This window comes from Bos javanicus, chromosome 8 (genome assembly GCF_032452875.1).
Source record: "Bos javanicus breed banteng chromosome 8, ARS-OSU_banteng_1.0, whole genome shotgun sequence".
In the NCBI taxonomy this organism is placed as follows: Eukaryota; Metazoa; Chordata; class Mammalia; order Artiodactyla; family Bovidae; genus Bos; species Bos javanicus.
Window position 1 is genome coordinate 46,997,249 of NC_083875.1, and position 16,217 is coordinate 47,013,465.

Consider the following 16,217-nt stretch of genomic DNA (forward strand, 5'->3'; position numbering starts at 1 on the left):
TAGTACCCTCCTAGGCCCTATTTTTAAAAAGATTATTTCCTGCCTTTTGAACAGTTTTAAAGGTATTATTTAATTTGCTGAAAAACTAAAAATTTTCTAACAACCAAGACATGTTCACATTTAAAAAAAAATTTTATTCTTTCTTCGGTTACAAGTTTTAAAGAGTGCAGATTTCAGTTGTGTGAGAAGAAGCAGGGGCTTGGGAAAAGAGCATTTATCCTGGAGTGGGGAATCAGGGTTTTCTGCAATAGCTTTTTAAATGGCCTCCGAACTTCCAGGCTTGACTCTGAGGAATCAGCAACCAGAGTGCCTCATTTAAAAACTTTAATCAGATCTTGTCTCTCTCCTGCTTAAAACCATCCAATGGCTTCCCATTGCTTTTAAAATAAAATGCATGATGGGCAAGGCCCCCCTAAGCAAACTTGCTCACTTCAGTATAGCTTAGCCCGCCTTCCCTTTGTTCCTCATTCTGCTGGTTTCCACCTCAGAGCCTCTGTGCTTGCCTGGAATGCTCTTTTCTCATTTCCTCCGCTAGCTCCTTGTTCTCCAGGATTTAACTCAAGTATCACTTTCTCTGACAGGCCTTCCCTGCTTCTCTCATACATTCATTCTGTTTTTTCCTTCATGACACCTATCACCGCCTGAAATTATCTTGATCCTATGTAGGTTATCTTGTTCTTTTCCTGTCTTCCACACCAAAACGTAAGCTCTGAGACCTGCTTGCCTGGCTCCCTCACTGCCTCAGTAGCCTATTGTAGATCAGATATGATTATAGTGAGTGAAGACCTGCAGAGGCCTCAGTGAACCTCATCTTTAATAAGGGAGTTAACTAGATGAACGTGACTAGGTTTAAGTGGAAGCATCCTCTTAACGATGCCAGCGTGCTCGGTGGGGCATTTCTAGAAAGGTCGAAGGAGGAATTCTTACTAGGGAATTAGGGAGCGGGGGTGGTGGTGGGGGTAGTGAAGAAAACCTGTGCCGTGCAATCTTTCCACCTGTTGGAGAGCGCAACAGACCCGAGGGCTATGTTTTAAGGGAAGAGCTGGCATAGAGTCATTTGAAAGCTTGCACTGTTGGGGTTTTTATTTTTGTTTTGACACGAGGACCTGATTAAAACCAGTCAGAACATGACGAGGTCCCGCGCTCCCTCCCCTCGTGGACGTTTCCTTGAGCGCTGAAAAGGCTTTCAAAACATTAAATGCAGCTGACTTTTTTTTTTTCTGAGTTAAAAAAAAAAAAATCGGCAAAATGCAGAAACATACAGAGCAGTCCTGTGGCCGCTTCCCGCGGGGTGGTCCCGTGAGCCAACCCGTCCCATTCCCGCCAGCTCGGGTCTCCCAGGACCCGGGAGGGGGGGAAGGGGGGGGGGGCATGCCCTGTGACGCTACCAGGCAGGGACTGCGCAGGCGCCGGGGCGGGCTCTCGCGCAGTCGCGCGCCGCGCTGTTCGCGCGGGAGTGGGACGCCGGGGCGCTGGGGCTGTAGGAAGGTGGGAACGGAAGCCACAGCCGAGAAGAGAGACCGCCAGGATGGCGACACCAAGCAGGAAAACGTCCACTCAAAGCCCCCTGGCCTCCAAGAGAGCTATCCTGAGTGATCCCTCGTCGGAAGTCCCGAGCAAGAAAAAGAGTTCGGTCCCACCGGCGGCGCCACGGCCACTGCCGTCGTCCGGGCCTTTCGTGGAAGGCTCTATCGTCCGCATCGCGATGGAGAACTTCCTGTGAGTGACCGGAGGCCGTGCCGCGGCGTGGGAGGCCAGCGGCCGGCACACGAGGGCCGCAGGCTGCGTGCGTGCCGGGGGCGGGTGTGTAGAGGTGTGCCTGGCTTTTGAGGCTTTTGGTAAATTCGTCCGGGGATTGCGGTGAGGATATTTACTTGTGGGCCGTGGAGATTGACGTGTTTGTTGATGCAGGTGTGTGCCTTGTGTTTTGCAGTTTTTTAATTCTTAATGCCAAAGTTGTGTGAAGGCGTCAAATGGCGGGCAGTGGACGTAGTAGGAATTACATCTCCCGCTGGGAGTCACGGCCTGTAGACATAATCTGAAATTCACAAAACTATGGTCCTGGGAAGTCAAAAAGCAGCGGTTAAATCAGCGACAGTGACGCTGTGCTGTGGCACATTTCGTGAAGAGATAGCAGTTGCCAGGTGGACAAAGATGGTGATGGTTGTGATGGATGGAGACGTTTCCTGAAATGTACCAGAAAATTAAGCCCAGCTCTCAATTGTTGCTTGACTCCTTCATATCTGACTTTCTTCCCTGGTTGCTTGCTCACCCTTCAGACAACTAATCATAGTATTCACTTTAGAATTTAGTAAAGATGTTGTAACACAACTACCGTATATCCGTCTAGCACCTTGCAGTTCATTTGTCTATTATATTTTAAGCTTCCACAGTGGCCTAAGGAAAACAATTACAGTAACAATAAGGACATTTTTTTAAAGCATCTATCCTGTGCCAGGTATAGAAATAGGTACTTTATTTACACAGTACCCTCATTCATGCCTCATAACTCTTGGTAGCATCGCCACTGATAAGCTCAGAGAGGTTGATTTGCCCGGGTTTACTCAGCTGATAAGCAGCTGAATTGTTGTTTTAATGCAAATCAGGAAAGATAAATATAATCAAATGAAGTGTCTGCCATAATTATATATATATGTGTGTGTGTATCAGAATGCCCTGGGGGCACAAAGGATGAAATGATTAATTTCCTCCACAGTTGTGAGAAGGGCCTTGTACTGGAGGATATGAAAGTCTTAAGGGAAGAGCATGGAACTGCCTGAAACAGTTTGCTGTATTTAGTAAGTTTCCAGTATCCTACTATGATTAGGACATAGGATGTGAGTGTATGGATAGAGTGATACTGATGATATATAGCATTATTGAGGGTCTGTGTTTCCTGTGCTGAGAAATTGCAACTTTATCCTGTAGGCAGCCAGGATGCATTTTCAGTAGGGCATCATATGTGGTTTGGGCTTCTCAGGTGGTGCTAGTGGTAAATAACCTGCTTGCCAGTGCAGGAGGGTTAGGAGACAGGAGATGGATCTCCTGGAGGGCGGCATGGCAACTCACTACAGTATTCTTGCCTAGAGAATCCCATGGACAGAGTAGCCTGGCGGGCTACATCCATAGGGTCACAAAGAGTTGGACACGACTGAAATAGTGCACACACATGCACCCTCATGTGGTTTATATTATTTTGGAAGCAGTGTGAAGGATGATTTAGAAAGGGTGCAAGATTGGAGGCAAGAAGGCTTTTACAATATGAAGGCAGAGATGATCGGGATTTGAGTCTTGCAGTGGGAAGTAGAAGCAGAAAGAATAGATTTGACAGGATTTTGTCTGCAGATTAATTGCGAGGCATCAGGGTGAAGGAGAAATGGAGCATTTTTCTCAAGTCTCTCTCTTGGCTAATTGGTATAGAGCTGTGTCAAAGAAGGAGTAATTCTGGGAGGATAATAATAAATGCCTTTTGTATCTTGTATATTGAAGTTTCCTGTGGGGCATCTAAAAGGTCTTCTATGGGCAGTATTTATAAGGGTTCAGAGCTTATAGGAAAATGTTAACAGATGAGAGGCTTAAGAATCATGCATATAGGTGATTGTTTAAATTGCCTCGAAGGGAATAGAAATAGAAGTCCAAGTACAGAGTTCCAGAGGAATGCCAACATTTAAGGGCAAGCAGAAGAACTCACAGATTGAGAAGGAACTGTTCAGGGAAGTAAGGGGAGAACCGTGGGAGAGTATTATCAGAGAACCCAAGGAAAAAGAGTGCTTCAAAAACATTATATGATACAGTGAAGTCAGATAACAGTACAGAAAAGAACCTGCTGCATTTAGTAGTCAGGAAATCTTTGGCGCTTTGAGGTAGGGAAAGTGGAAAACTTTGTAGTCATAGAAGAATGAAGGAGTGTGAGGAAGTAAAGCTTGGATGTGAAGAGGAGAAATAAAAGGTAGCTGGAAAGTGCAGAACTAAGTAAGACTTTGTTTATTTTTATGAGAGGACTTTGAGTTTTAGGAATGCAGTAGGAAGAGTAGGCCTAGAGAACTGAAAAGGCTTGGAAGAGAGTAGTCAAGGGAAAGATTCCTGAGAGTTCACCAAGTCCATTGGGATTGAGAGTGGAGGGAAGAGATTTCTAGGCAGAAGTAATAGCATATGCAAAGGCTTTGAGAAGGAAGGAAGCATAAGATAGTCAAGAAACTGAAAGAAATTCCTTATAGGTAAACTTTAGAGGTCTAATTAGAGAATAGGGGAAGGAGATAGAAAGTAGAAAAAGATTTAGACCTAAATTATGAAGGGTCCTATTTGTTTCTTTTTTTAACAGCAAGGTGTGTCAGATTTTCTTGTTTACCAACATTATTTGGTGATAAATGGAGTGATGAGTGGGTGGGTAGTGTGAACAGAGGTGGAGGAGATGAAGAGAATCAAAGATGATACTTAGGTTTCTGCTGTGGGCAGAGGAATGAATAATGATATCCTTCACTAAGAGACTACAAGAGTGGTTTTAGATTTTTTTTAAGGCTTATGAAAAAGTAATTCTGGTTTCGGACTGTGAATTTTAAATTATTATAACTAGGCTCAAACACATCTTTATTGATCAAAATAGCAACCATTACAATCAACACATTTTTGCCAACAAGAAATAAGTTTGTTTATTCTTGTAGCATAAAAATCCGTCCTTTAGGATTTGATGAACTCTCTGAAAGCATTTTCTGTCTCATGCTGGTTGTGAAAGTGATTTGCATGCAAACCGTTGTTGAGATGCTTGAAAAAGTGGTAATTGGTTGGTGATAGGTATATGGCCTTTGAGGCAAAACTTCGTTAGCCCAATTCTTTCAACTTTTGAAGAGTTGGTTTTGTGATGTATGGTCAGGCATTATTATGGAGATGAATTGGGCGCATTCTGTTGGCCAGTGTTGGCTGCAGGCATTGCAGTTTCTGTGCATCTCATCGATTTGCTGAGCGTGCTTCTCAGATGTAATGGTTTTTTTTCACCAGGATTCAGAAAGCTGGAGTATATCAGATGGGCAGCAGGCCACCAAAAGAGTGACCATGACCTTTTTTTGGTGCAAGTTTGGCTTTGGAAAGTGCTTTGGAGTTTCTTCGTGGTCCAACCACTGAGGAGGTTATCACCGGTTGTCATATAAAATCCACTTTTCGTCACATGGTTTGTTGTTGCATACAATAAGAGAAGATGACACTTCAAAACAACGATTTTTTTTTTCTTGGTCGATTCATGAGGTACCCACTTATCGAGCTTTTCCACCTTTCCAGTTTGCTTCAAATGCCGAATGACCATAGAAGGATTGACATTGAGTTCTTGGACAACTTTTGGTGTAGTTGTAAGAGGTTCAGCATTGATGATCCTCTCAGTTGGTTGTTGTCAACTTCCAGTTGCCGGCCACTGTGCTGCTCATCTTCAAGGCTCTCGTCTCCTTTGCAAAACTTCTTGAGCCAGTGCAGTTTCATTAGCACTTCCTGGGCCAAATGCGTGGTTGATGTTGTGAGTTACTTCTGCTGCCTTACAACCCATTTTGAACTCGAATAAGAAAACTGCTCGAATTTGCATTTTGTCTAACATCATTTCCCTAGCCTAAAATAAATATAAAATACACAGCGAGTAATAAGTCATTAGCAAAAAAAAAAAAAAAAGCCAAAAATGTACATTAAAATGATGTATAACATAACCACATTTATTTGAAAATCTATTCCAATATCAAACAGCAAAGTTCAGCAGTGCAAAACCACAGTTACTTTTGCACCAGTGTAATAGTTTTGAATATGTTAAGTTTGAAGTGACCATTGTGGGACATCCAAATAGAGTTCTTGAGGTGGGAATTGAATCTGTAGGTCATCTGAACTGACTTTCAGTATATAGATGTTACCTGAGGCTATGGAGAATATATGAGGTACTAGATAAAGTATGTAAACTCAGAAGAGGGTGGCCTCTGAAATTAGCTTTTTCAGAGGGAGGTCAGAGAAAAGGGAACTCACAAAAGGGAATTTCCAATAAACATATTGTAGAATCAGAATGGTTTTTTTTTCTTTTTTAAATGCAGAGGCTTTATTTAGTTTTGGCAGCTTTTCGTGTTTATAGTATTTGTGTGTAACAATATAGGTCAGAAGTTTTCATGCTTTTTTCTGCTCTATTTGTTTGCTTAAATACCAGTTGCATCACTATTTTAGTAAGACAGTTTACAGCAGGAAATTCAAATATTAAAAGAATGGAGCTGCATGTGTTGATTAAGAAGCTCCAAGTCAGATAATTTTCCAGATGTCTGAAATTCCCAAACTCCCAGGGGCGGGGGAACCTGGTGGGCTGCTGTCTGTGGGGTTGCACAGAGTCGGACACGACTGAAGCGACTTAGTAGTAGTAGTTTTATTTTAACTGTTGTAAAGGGTTGTTTCAAGACTCTGCTGTTACTAGAATAAAGCTTCTGAAAAGATAGATGGAGGCTCTGCAGAGAAGTGGGGTTGGAAACCTGCCAGAAAATACTTTTCTTTACCACCTGTATTTATTTTATTACAACTTGGAATTTCAGAATGATTAATTTCTTGGAGTATTAAAGTTGAAGTGTGCTTGGTAAAATTATTTGAATACCTAGGAAGTTAGTAATAGGCTAAGCTTTTACTCTTGGGGAATTAGTTGGTAGCCAACTGAAACTGTGGGCACGGGACATTACTTATGGGGTCCAGTTCCAGATATTCAAGGACATAGTACAAAGATACTGAGTCAGTTTCCTTCGCATCTTGCCATAGCTGTCCCTGAAGACTAATATGGATTAGATGCTCCTGTTGCAGGTAGAGAGCAGGACAGCATGCTGCTTTCTAGTATGAGGGAAAGTTACGGACGTGCATGGTGATGATGCACTCTTGTTTCCTCCCATAGGAATAAAATTTAATTTGTACTAGAAATAGATCCTTTGGTGAATGTCTGGCAGTATATTAAAGGAAATTCATGTTATTTTAAAAAGTTAATAAATTAAACTATTGAGTTGATACATCTTCAGTTTTCTAATTATAATAAAAGTAATTCGGTTGACTATGATAAGTTTCTAGTAAGCATTTTAATTCAAGAGAAATATAAATGTAAAATACACAAATTTAGAATGAACTGTCACTTCACTTACATGTAATTTATTTAAAAATCATTTGTACAGTAGCTTTGATGGACTTTCTAATGTATTAGAATTACTAAAGAATAAATTATATCAAACTTTGCTCTATTTAGCAGACTTAATATTTGAGAAAAATTACGTGAAGTTTTATTTTCCCATGAATGTTCTAATTTTAGATATACTTTGTCACTTTTTCATTTCTCTCACTGACAGATTTTTTTCCCTCTAAGTTATTAACAACCTATAAAGTAATGTTACATTAATATTTATAAGGTTAGTTGGTTTTTAAAGAATTTGAGGAAACCTATAGTTAGTGATAAGGGTAAAGCAAGAAAAAGTGCTTTAGTAGGAAAATATTCTTCACTTCTTGTCTCTACTTAGTAATCTCACCTCTTTATAATTTAGGACATACGATGTCTGTGAAGTATCTCCTGGGCCCCACTTGAATATGATTATCGGAGCTAATGGAACAGGGAAGTCCAGCATCGTGTGTGCCATTTGCCTTGGATTAGCAGGCAAACCTGCTTTCATGGGACGGGCAGATAAGGTAAGTTAACATAGGTACTTTTAACAAAATTCAAAACCATGAATCGCTTTTGGTAACAAACCAATTTCTACATCTTAATTCTTGGGTATGGCAAATGTGTTGTGCTTGAATATAAATGATGAAATTGGCAGGTAGAGACACTGAGGGAAGATCTCCATTTCCAGAAGTAGTTTGCTATATACCTAGAGAATTCTCCAAGTGTGTAACACCTTCAGCCTTAGAAATAGTGTAAGATACAGCTGTTTAAATGTATTGATGGACTTGTGAAAAGGAGAAGTAAGTTTCCAAAGGGCACAAATAAAGTAATTTGGATCCGAAGATTTCTGCAAGCTCTGAAGTTGTTTTCCCAGGGTTATTTGCTTACCTTGTGCCCTGAAACCTGGCTTTGAATTCGTTGCATAGGACTGGGGGTCCTGAGGGTGTAGAAGAGTTAGAAGATAAAACTATGAGTACTGTGTGTAGCAGGAAAAACAAAAAATTGCGAAGTGGGGCTACTTAACTCATTGTTATCTCTGAATACAGTAATAGAAGGAAAAAGAAAAAAAATCTTTCAAACAAGCCTCAACACATACATTGTAATTTTAGTTTAAAGTGTCCTCCCTTAATAATATCTCTGGCAGAAGCAAATGAAATCCTCTGAAGGAAAATGTCTTCAATACAGTCCTCAAAAGAAATCTAAAGTTCCAAGAAATTCATGAGTCCATACCCCCAAAAATCACAAAGCATAGGAGGAAATGAACCACTAAAAATGAGAGCTAATAAAAACAACAGGCTATACAATCTGACCTATAGAGCTTGTATATATAGAATGTAAACTAGGAATATTTAGTTTATTTAGGAACTGAAAGAAGGTTGCAAAGAAGTAACAAAAAGATAAGGTAAATTTGAAAAAAGAATCATTGAGAATATAAATTAAAATACATGGGAGAGAAACTTGATGGACAGGTAAAACAAAGCAGACATAATTGAGAATATGTGAACCAAAATACTTGACAGTTTTTCTAAACATGAATTATAGAGCTAAAGCGAAAAAATAAAAAGTAATGAAATCAAGATTGAGACCTGATAGTTGAAGGAAAATAATGGACTAAGGAAGAGGCAATATTCGAAGAAAGAATGACTAAGAATTTTCCAGAAATGTTGAAAAACTTGAATCCTCAGATCCATTGCACCTAAATATATTCCAGATGGCGTAAAAGAAAGAAATACACAAATAGACACATTATAGTAAATTTTAGAATACCAAACATGGGAGTCATATGGTCACAGAATGTGACAGGGTTGAGAGAACAGTCTGAGATCCTCATAAAGGAACTTTGAAAGTGTTTAATTAGGAAGAAGGAAAATTATCTCAGACTTTAATTATCTCAGAAGAAAGTCTGAGAGGTAAAAAGATGTGAGCAATGAAATGGTAAACACATAGTAAGTGTTAGTTGCTCAGTTGTGTCCAACTCTTTGCAATCCCGTGGACTGTAGCCCACCAGGCTCCTATGTCCATGGAATTTTGCAGTTAAGAATACTGGAGTAGGTTGCCATTCCCTTCTCCGGGAGAACTTCCCAACCCAGGGATCGAACCCAGGCCTCCCACATTGTAGGCAGATTCTTCACCATCTCACCAGTGAAGCCTACTAAATACTAAACATGTAGTAAAGTTATGTGTAAACTGTATAAAATAATACTGATGTGTCAATTTTTTAAATCAAAGAAGATACAACTAAATGTTGTCAAAGCTGTGATCAAAGTTAAAGTATTCTCTGTATTGTTGGGAGAAAGTTAAGATATCTGTTAGCTTAAGAGTTTATTAAGTTAAATATGCATGTTAAAGTTTGTAGAGTAAACCAGTTTAAAAAAAATAAGTCAAAATATGTAACTTCCAAACAGGAAAGATTAAAGTAGGAGGAGCGAAGTAGAGGAAAAATAACCACTGCCCAAACAATCCAGAAGGAGTCTTGAGAAAGGAGAAAGAGAAAAGAAACAGAAATGTGAAAAAGGACATCATTAGAAAACATAAAAAGAGTGGAAATCCATGCACAATACATTTCACAATAATTATGACTGCCACCAGGGCATTACAAGAATGCAGCAGAGGTTTATATATTCATAATGTAAGAATATTATGAGAATCATTCCAATAAAGCATAAATATTTTAAAAGTTGTGATTGTATATATTTCCGTCTGAGCCACCGGGGAAGCCCCGTATATATTTCTACAGCTATTTAAATTATCAAAACTAACTCTAAGTAGAGAAGATAAGTTAGCTGGTAAGTTTTTTCTCATAGAGAACACCAGACAAAAACAAAATGTGGATTAGTCCTAACAGCAAAAGTTGCTGTTTACACAGGAAAATGTGACTTTAGTTACCCAAATCAATCAAGGATAGCATGAGAAAATAACAAGCCCCTTTCACGCATGAATCTGGAGGCAAAAGTCACACACAAAAAAGGAACTTTAGCATGTTGAATTTAATAATATATAATGCATTGTGACCAAATCGAAGTTATTCAAGAAATGAGAGATTGATTATTAGGAAAAAATTAACATGATACACCATATTTTAAAGAAGTAGAACTCAATAATTTCTCAACAGCTAAAAAGCATTCAGTTAAATTCCACAGTAATTTATGATTAAAAACTCTTAGTAAACTAGGAATAGAATGGACGTTTCTTAATTTCAGGAGATATCTGTGAAAATGTACATGTCAAGGTTACCTGCTGTCATTACTATTGAACATTGTATTGGAAGTTCTAGGTAGAAGAGAAAAGATATGTGTTGAAAAGAAAGAAAACTCTGAATCACAGATTGTAAGAATGTCTGCTTAAAAACCATAAAGAAATTCTGGCTAAGCCTCCCAATGGATTAATATGCAAATTTAATAGGGCTAAATCACCTATCAACAGAAAATTGGATTAAAGATTTGCGGAGCATGGCCCCACCCTTCAGAACAAGACCCAGTTTCTCCCTCAGTCAGTCTCTCCCATCAGGAAGCTTCCATAAGCCTCTTATCCTTCTCCATTATGGGGCAGACAGACAGAAAACCATAATCACAAAAAACTAACCAATCTGCTCACATGGACCACAGCCTTGTCTAACTCAATGAAACTATGAGTCATGCCGTGTATGGCCACCAAAGACAGATGGGTCATGGTGGAGAGTTCTGACAAAACGTGGTCCACTGGAGAACCGAATGGCAAACCACTTCAGTAGTTTCCTTGAGAACCCCATGAACAGTATGAAAAGCGAAAAAGATAGGACACTGAAAGATGAACTCCCCAGGTCGGTAGGTGCCCAGTATGCTATGGGAGATCAGTGGAGAAACAACTCCAGAAAGAATGAAGAGATGGAGCCAAAGCAACAACACTCAGTTGTGGATGTGACTGGTAAGGGAAGTAAAATCCGATGCTGTAAAGAGCAATATTGCATAGGAACCTGGAATGTTAGGTCCATGAATCAAGGCAAATTGGAAGTGACCGAATAGGAGAAGGCAAGAGTGAACATTGACGTTTTAGGAATCAGTGAACTAAAATGGACTGGAATGGGTGAATTTAACTCAGATGACCATTATATCTAGTACTTTGGGCAAGAATCCCATAGAAGACATGGAGTAGCCATCATAGTCAACAAAAGAGTCTGAAATGCAGTACTTGGATGCAATCTCAGAAACAACAAATGATCTCTGTTTCTTTCCAAGGCAAACCATTCAGTATCACAGTAATCCAAGTCTGTGCCCCGACCGGTAATGCTGAAGAAGCTGAAGTTGAATGGTTCTATGAAGACCTCCAAAACCTTCTAGAACTAACACCCAAAAAAGAATCCTTTTCATTTTAGGGGACTGGAAAGCAAAAGTAGGAAGTCAAGAAATAGCTGGAGTAACAGGCAAATTTGGCCTTGGAGTATAGAACGTAGCAAGGCAAAGGCTAACAGTTTTGCCAAGAGAATGCACTGGTCATAGCAAATGCTCTCTTCCAACAACACAAGAGAAGACTCTACACATGGATGTCACCAGATGGTTAGTACCGATATCAGACCGCTTGTATTCTTTGGAACCAAAGATGGAGAAGCTCTTTACAGTCAGCAAAAACAAGACCAGGAGCTGACTGTGGCACAGATCATGAAAATAAATATTGCCAAGTTCATACTTAAATTGAAAAAAGTAGGGAAAACCACTAGACCACTCAGGTATGACCTAAATCAAATCCCTTACGACTATACAGTGGCAATGAGAAATAGATTTAAGGGACTAGATCTGATAGAGTGCCTGAAGAACTATGGACTGAGGTTCATGATATTGTACAGGAGGCAGTGATCAAGACCATCCCAAAGAAAAAGAAATGCAAAAAGGCAAAATGGTTGTTTGAGGAGGCCTTACAAAGATCTGAGAAGAGAAATGAAAGGCAAAGGAGAAAAGGAAAGATAATTCCATTTGGATGCAGAGTTCCAAAGAACAGCAAGGAAAGATTAGAAAGCCTTCCTCAATGATCAGTGCAAAGAAATAGAGGAAAACAATAGAATGGGAAAGACTAGAGATCTCTTCAAGAAAATTAAAGATACCAAGGGAACATTTTATGCAAAGATGGGCACAATAAAGGACAGAAATGGTATGGACCTAACAGAAGCAGAAGATATTAGTAAGAGGTGGCAAGAATATACAGAACAACTGTACAAAACAGATCTTCATGACTCAGATAATCATGATGGTGTGCTTACTCACCTGGAGCCAGACATCTTGGAATGTGAAGTCAAGTGGGCCTTAGGGGAAGCATCACTATGACAAAGCTAATGGAGGTAGTGGAGCTTCAGTTGAGCTATTTCAAATCCTAAAAGATGATGCTATGAAAGTGCTGCACTCATTATGTCAGCAAATTTGGAAAATTCAGCAGTGGCCACAGGACTACAAAAGGTCGGTTTTCATTCCAGTCCCAAAGAAAGGCAATGCCAAAGAATGTTTAAACTACCGCACAATTGCACTCATCTCACATGCTGGCAAAGTAATGCTCAAAATTCTCCAAGCCAGGCTTCAATAGTCCATGAATTGTGAACTTCCATATGTACAAACTGGATTTAGAAAAGGCAGAGGAACCAGAGATCAAATTGACAACATCTGCTGGATCATTGGAAAAGCAAAGAGTTTCAGAAAAACATCTGTTTCTGCTTTATTGACTATGTCAAAGCCTTTGACTGTGTGGAATCACAACAAACTATGGAAAATTCTTCAAGAGATGGGAACACCAGACCACCTTACCTGCCTCCTGAGAAAACTGTGTGCAGGTCAAGAAGCAACAGTGAGAACTGGACACAGAACAACAGACTGGTGCCAAATCAGAAAAGAAACATATCAAGGCTGTATATTGTCACCCTGCTTATTTAACTTACATGCAGAGTTTATCATGTGAAATGCTGGACTGTATGAAGCACAAACTGGAATCAAGGTTGCTGGGAGAAATATCAGTAACCTCATATATGCAGATGATACCACCCTTACGGCAGAAAGTGAAGAAGAACTAAAGAGTCTCCTGATGAAAGTGAAAGAGGAAAGTGAAAAACTTGACTTAAAACTCAACATTCAGGAAACTAACATCATGACATCTGGTCCAGTCACGTCATGGCAGATAGACGGGGAAACAATGGAAACAGTGAGAGACTTTATTTTGGGGGGCTCCAAAATCACTGCAAATGGTGAGTCAGTTCAGTTCAGTCACTCAGTTGTGTCTGACTCTCTGCTACCCCATGAATTGCAGCAAGCCAGGCCTCCCTGTCCATCACCAACTGCCAGAGTTTACCCAAACCTATGTCCACTGAGTTGGTGATGCCATCCAACCATCTCATCCTTGTCATCCCCTTCTCGTCCTGCCCTCGGTCTTTCCCAGCATCAGGGTCTTTTCAAATGAGTCAGCTCTTCGCATCAGGTGGTCAAAGTATTGGAGTTTCAGCTTTAACATCAGTCCTTCCAATGAACACCCAGGACTGATCTCCCTTAGCATGGACTGCTTGGATCTCTTTGTGATCCTAGAGGCTCTCAAGAGTCTTCTCCAACACCACAGTTCAAAAGTATCAATTCTTTAGCGCTTAGCTTTCTTTATAGTCCAACTCTCACATCTGTACATGACTACTGGAAAAACCATATCCTTGACTAGATGGACCTTTGTTGGCAAAGTAATGTCTGTGCTTTTGAATATGCTATCTAGGTTGGTCATAACTTTCCTTCCAAGGAATAAGTGTCTTTTATTTTCATGGCTGCAGTCACCTTCTGCAGTGATTTTGGAGCCCCCCAAAAATAAAGTCAGCCACTGTTTCCACTGTTTGCCCATCTTTTTGCCATGAAGTGCTGGGACCGGATGTCATGATCTTAGTTTTCTGAATGTTGAGTTTTAAGCCAGCTTTTTCACTCTCCTCTTTCACTTTCATCAAGAGGCTCTTTAGTTCTTCACTTCTTGCCATAAGGGTGGTGTCATCTGCATATCTGAGGTTATTGATATTTCTCCCAGCAATCTTGATTCTGGCTTGTGCTTCCTCCAGCCCAGGATTTCTCATGATATACTCTGCCCATAAGTTAAATAAGCAGGGTGACAATATACAGCCTTAACATACTCCTTTTCCTATTTGGAACCAGTCTGTTGTTCCATGTCCAGTTCTAACTGTTGCTTCCTGACCTGCATACAGGTTTCCCAAGAGGCAGGTCAGGTGGTCTGGTATCCCCATCTCCTTCAGAATTTTTCACAGTTTATTGTGCCCCACATAGTCAAAGGCTTTGGCATAGTGAATAAAGCAGAAATAGATGTTTTTCTGGAACTCTCTTGCTTTTTCGATCATCCAGTGGATATTGGCAATTTGGTCTCTGGTTCCTCTGCCTTTTCTAAAACCAGCTTGAATATCTAGAAGTTCATGGTTCACGTATTGTTGAAGCCTGGCTTGGAGAATTTTGAGCATTACTAGCGTGTGAAATGAGTGCAATTGTGCGGTAATTTGAGCATTCTTTGGCATTGCCTTTCTTTGGGATTGGAATGAAAAGTAGCCTTTTCAATTTTCCAGTCCTGTGGCTGAGTTTTCCAAATTTGCTGGCATATTGAGTGCAGCACTTACACAGCATCATCTTTCAGGATTTGAAATAGCTCAACTGGAATTCCATCACCTCTGCTAGCTTTGTTCATAGTGATACTTCCTAAGGCCCACTTGACTTTATATTCCTGCAGCCATGCAATCAAAAGACACTTGCTCTTTGAAAGAAAAGCTATGACCAACCTAGTCAGCATATTATAAAGCAGAGATATTACTTTGCTGACAAAGGTCGATCTAGTCATAGTCAAAACTATGGTTTTTCCAGTAGGCAAGTATGTATATGAGAGTTGGAATATAAAGAAAGCTAGGTGCCCCAAAATTGATGCCTTTGAATTGTGGTGTTGGAGAAGAGTCTTGAGAGTCCCTTGGACTTCAAGAAGATCCAACCAGTCCATCCTAAGGGACATCGGTCCTGAATATTCATTGGAAGGACTAATGTTGTAGCTGAAACTTCAGTACTTTGGCCACCTGATGTGAAGAACTGACTCATTTGAAAAGACCCTGATGGTGGGAAAGATTGAAGGCTGGAGGAAAAGGAGATGACAGAGGGTGAGATGGTTGGATGGCATTGCCGACTCAATGTGCATGAGTGTGAGTAAACTCCAGGAATTGGTGATGGACAGGGAAGCCTGGTGTGGTCTAGTGCATGGTGTCACAGAGTCAGACATGACTGAACGACTAAACTGAGATGTAAGATAATGTAACACTGACATTGAATCTGTGAATGCATTGATCTTGCATATCCTAACCTTTAGATGTCTGAGAAATGTATGTTTAAGCCACCTACTCTGTGGGACTTTTGTTACAAAATCCCAGACTAAGGCAAGGACCTTTTTCATTCTTACTAATGATTCCAAAACCTTTTCTGTGAGTTATATCTATTGATTAGAATTAATAATAAACTTAGAAATAATTAGCAGTTTAGAAATAAGAACTGAGAACCCCCTAAAAATGTTGTATAACAGAAATGAGTTGCATTTTCTGTGTTCACTGACAGTGAACAGTAAATGCAATTAAAATGGATATTATAGCAACAAAGGTATAAGTTACATAGCCGCACATAAAAGATAGTATGCAGAGATTATAGTTTTTATTTTAAAATGTTAATGTTTGATACATGTCATGTTAAGTGTCATTCCAGTCAGAATCCTGCTACCATCTATAAAAATTACAAGCTGGTACTAAAATTTGGATGAAAATACAGAGGGCCAAAAATAGCTAAGCTCCTTCTAAAGAAATAGGATAAAGTGGAAAAACTTGTCTACTGGATATCAAGATGATACAATATTTGGTAAATTAAGACATTGTGGTGTTGATGTAGGGTAGACTAGTGTGATGTGACAGAATAAAGAGCTAAGATACAAAGCTTAGTAAAAACTTGATTTATGACAGAACTGACATTGTAGGTGAGTGAGGAAGAGACGGAAAATGGTACTGAGACAACTGGGTATTGGTATAGGAAAAGATGAAATTGAGTCCTTTCCTCATACTTTAACAAAA

At 39.9% G+C, this 16,217-nt stretch overlaps 1 protein-coding gene across 7 annotated transcripts in view; it reads left to right on the forward strand.

The window, feature by feature from the left end:
• Window positions 1-1,386: 1,386 nt before the first annotated feature.
• SMC5 (structural maintenance of chromosomes 5) overlaps window positions 1,387-16,217 on the forward strand; it is a 117,790-nt gene continuing 102,959 nt past the window's right edge. For 2 of the 7 annotated variants that reach the window (XM_061425520.1, XM_061425521.1), the window contains exons 1-2: window positions 1,414-1,719; window positions 7,521-7,662. In XM_061425520.1, the coding sequence (XP_061281504.1) occupies window positions 1,529-1,719; window positions 7,521-7,662 (333 nt within the window). In that variant the 5' untranslated portion in view covers window positions 1,414-1,528. Of the gene's footprint in view, window positions 1,720-4,995; window positions 5,501-7,520; window positions 7,663-16,217 lie in introns of all 7 variants that reach the window. The other 5 variants (XM_061425515.1, XM_061425517.1, XM_061425519.1 and 2 more) reach the window with 4 other exon arrangements.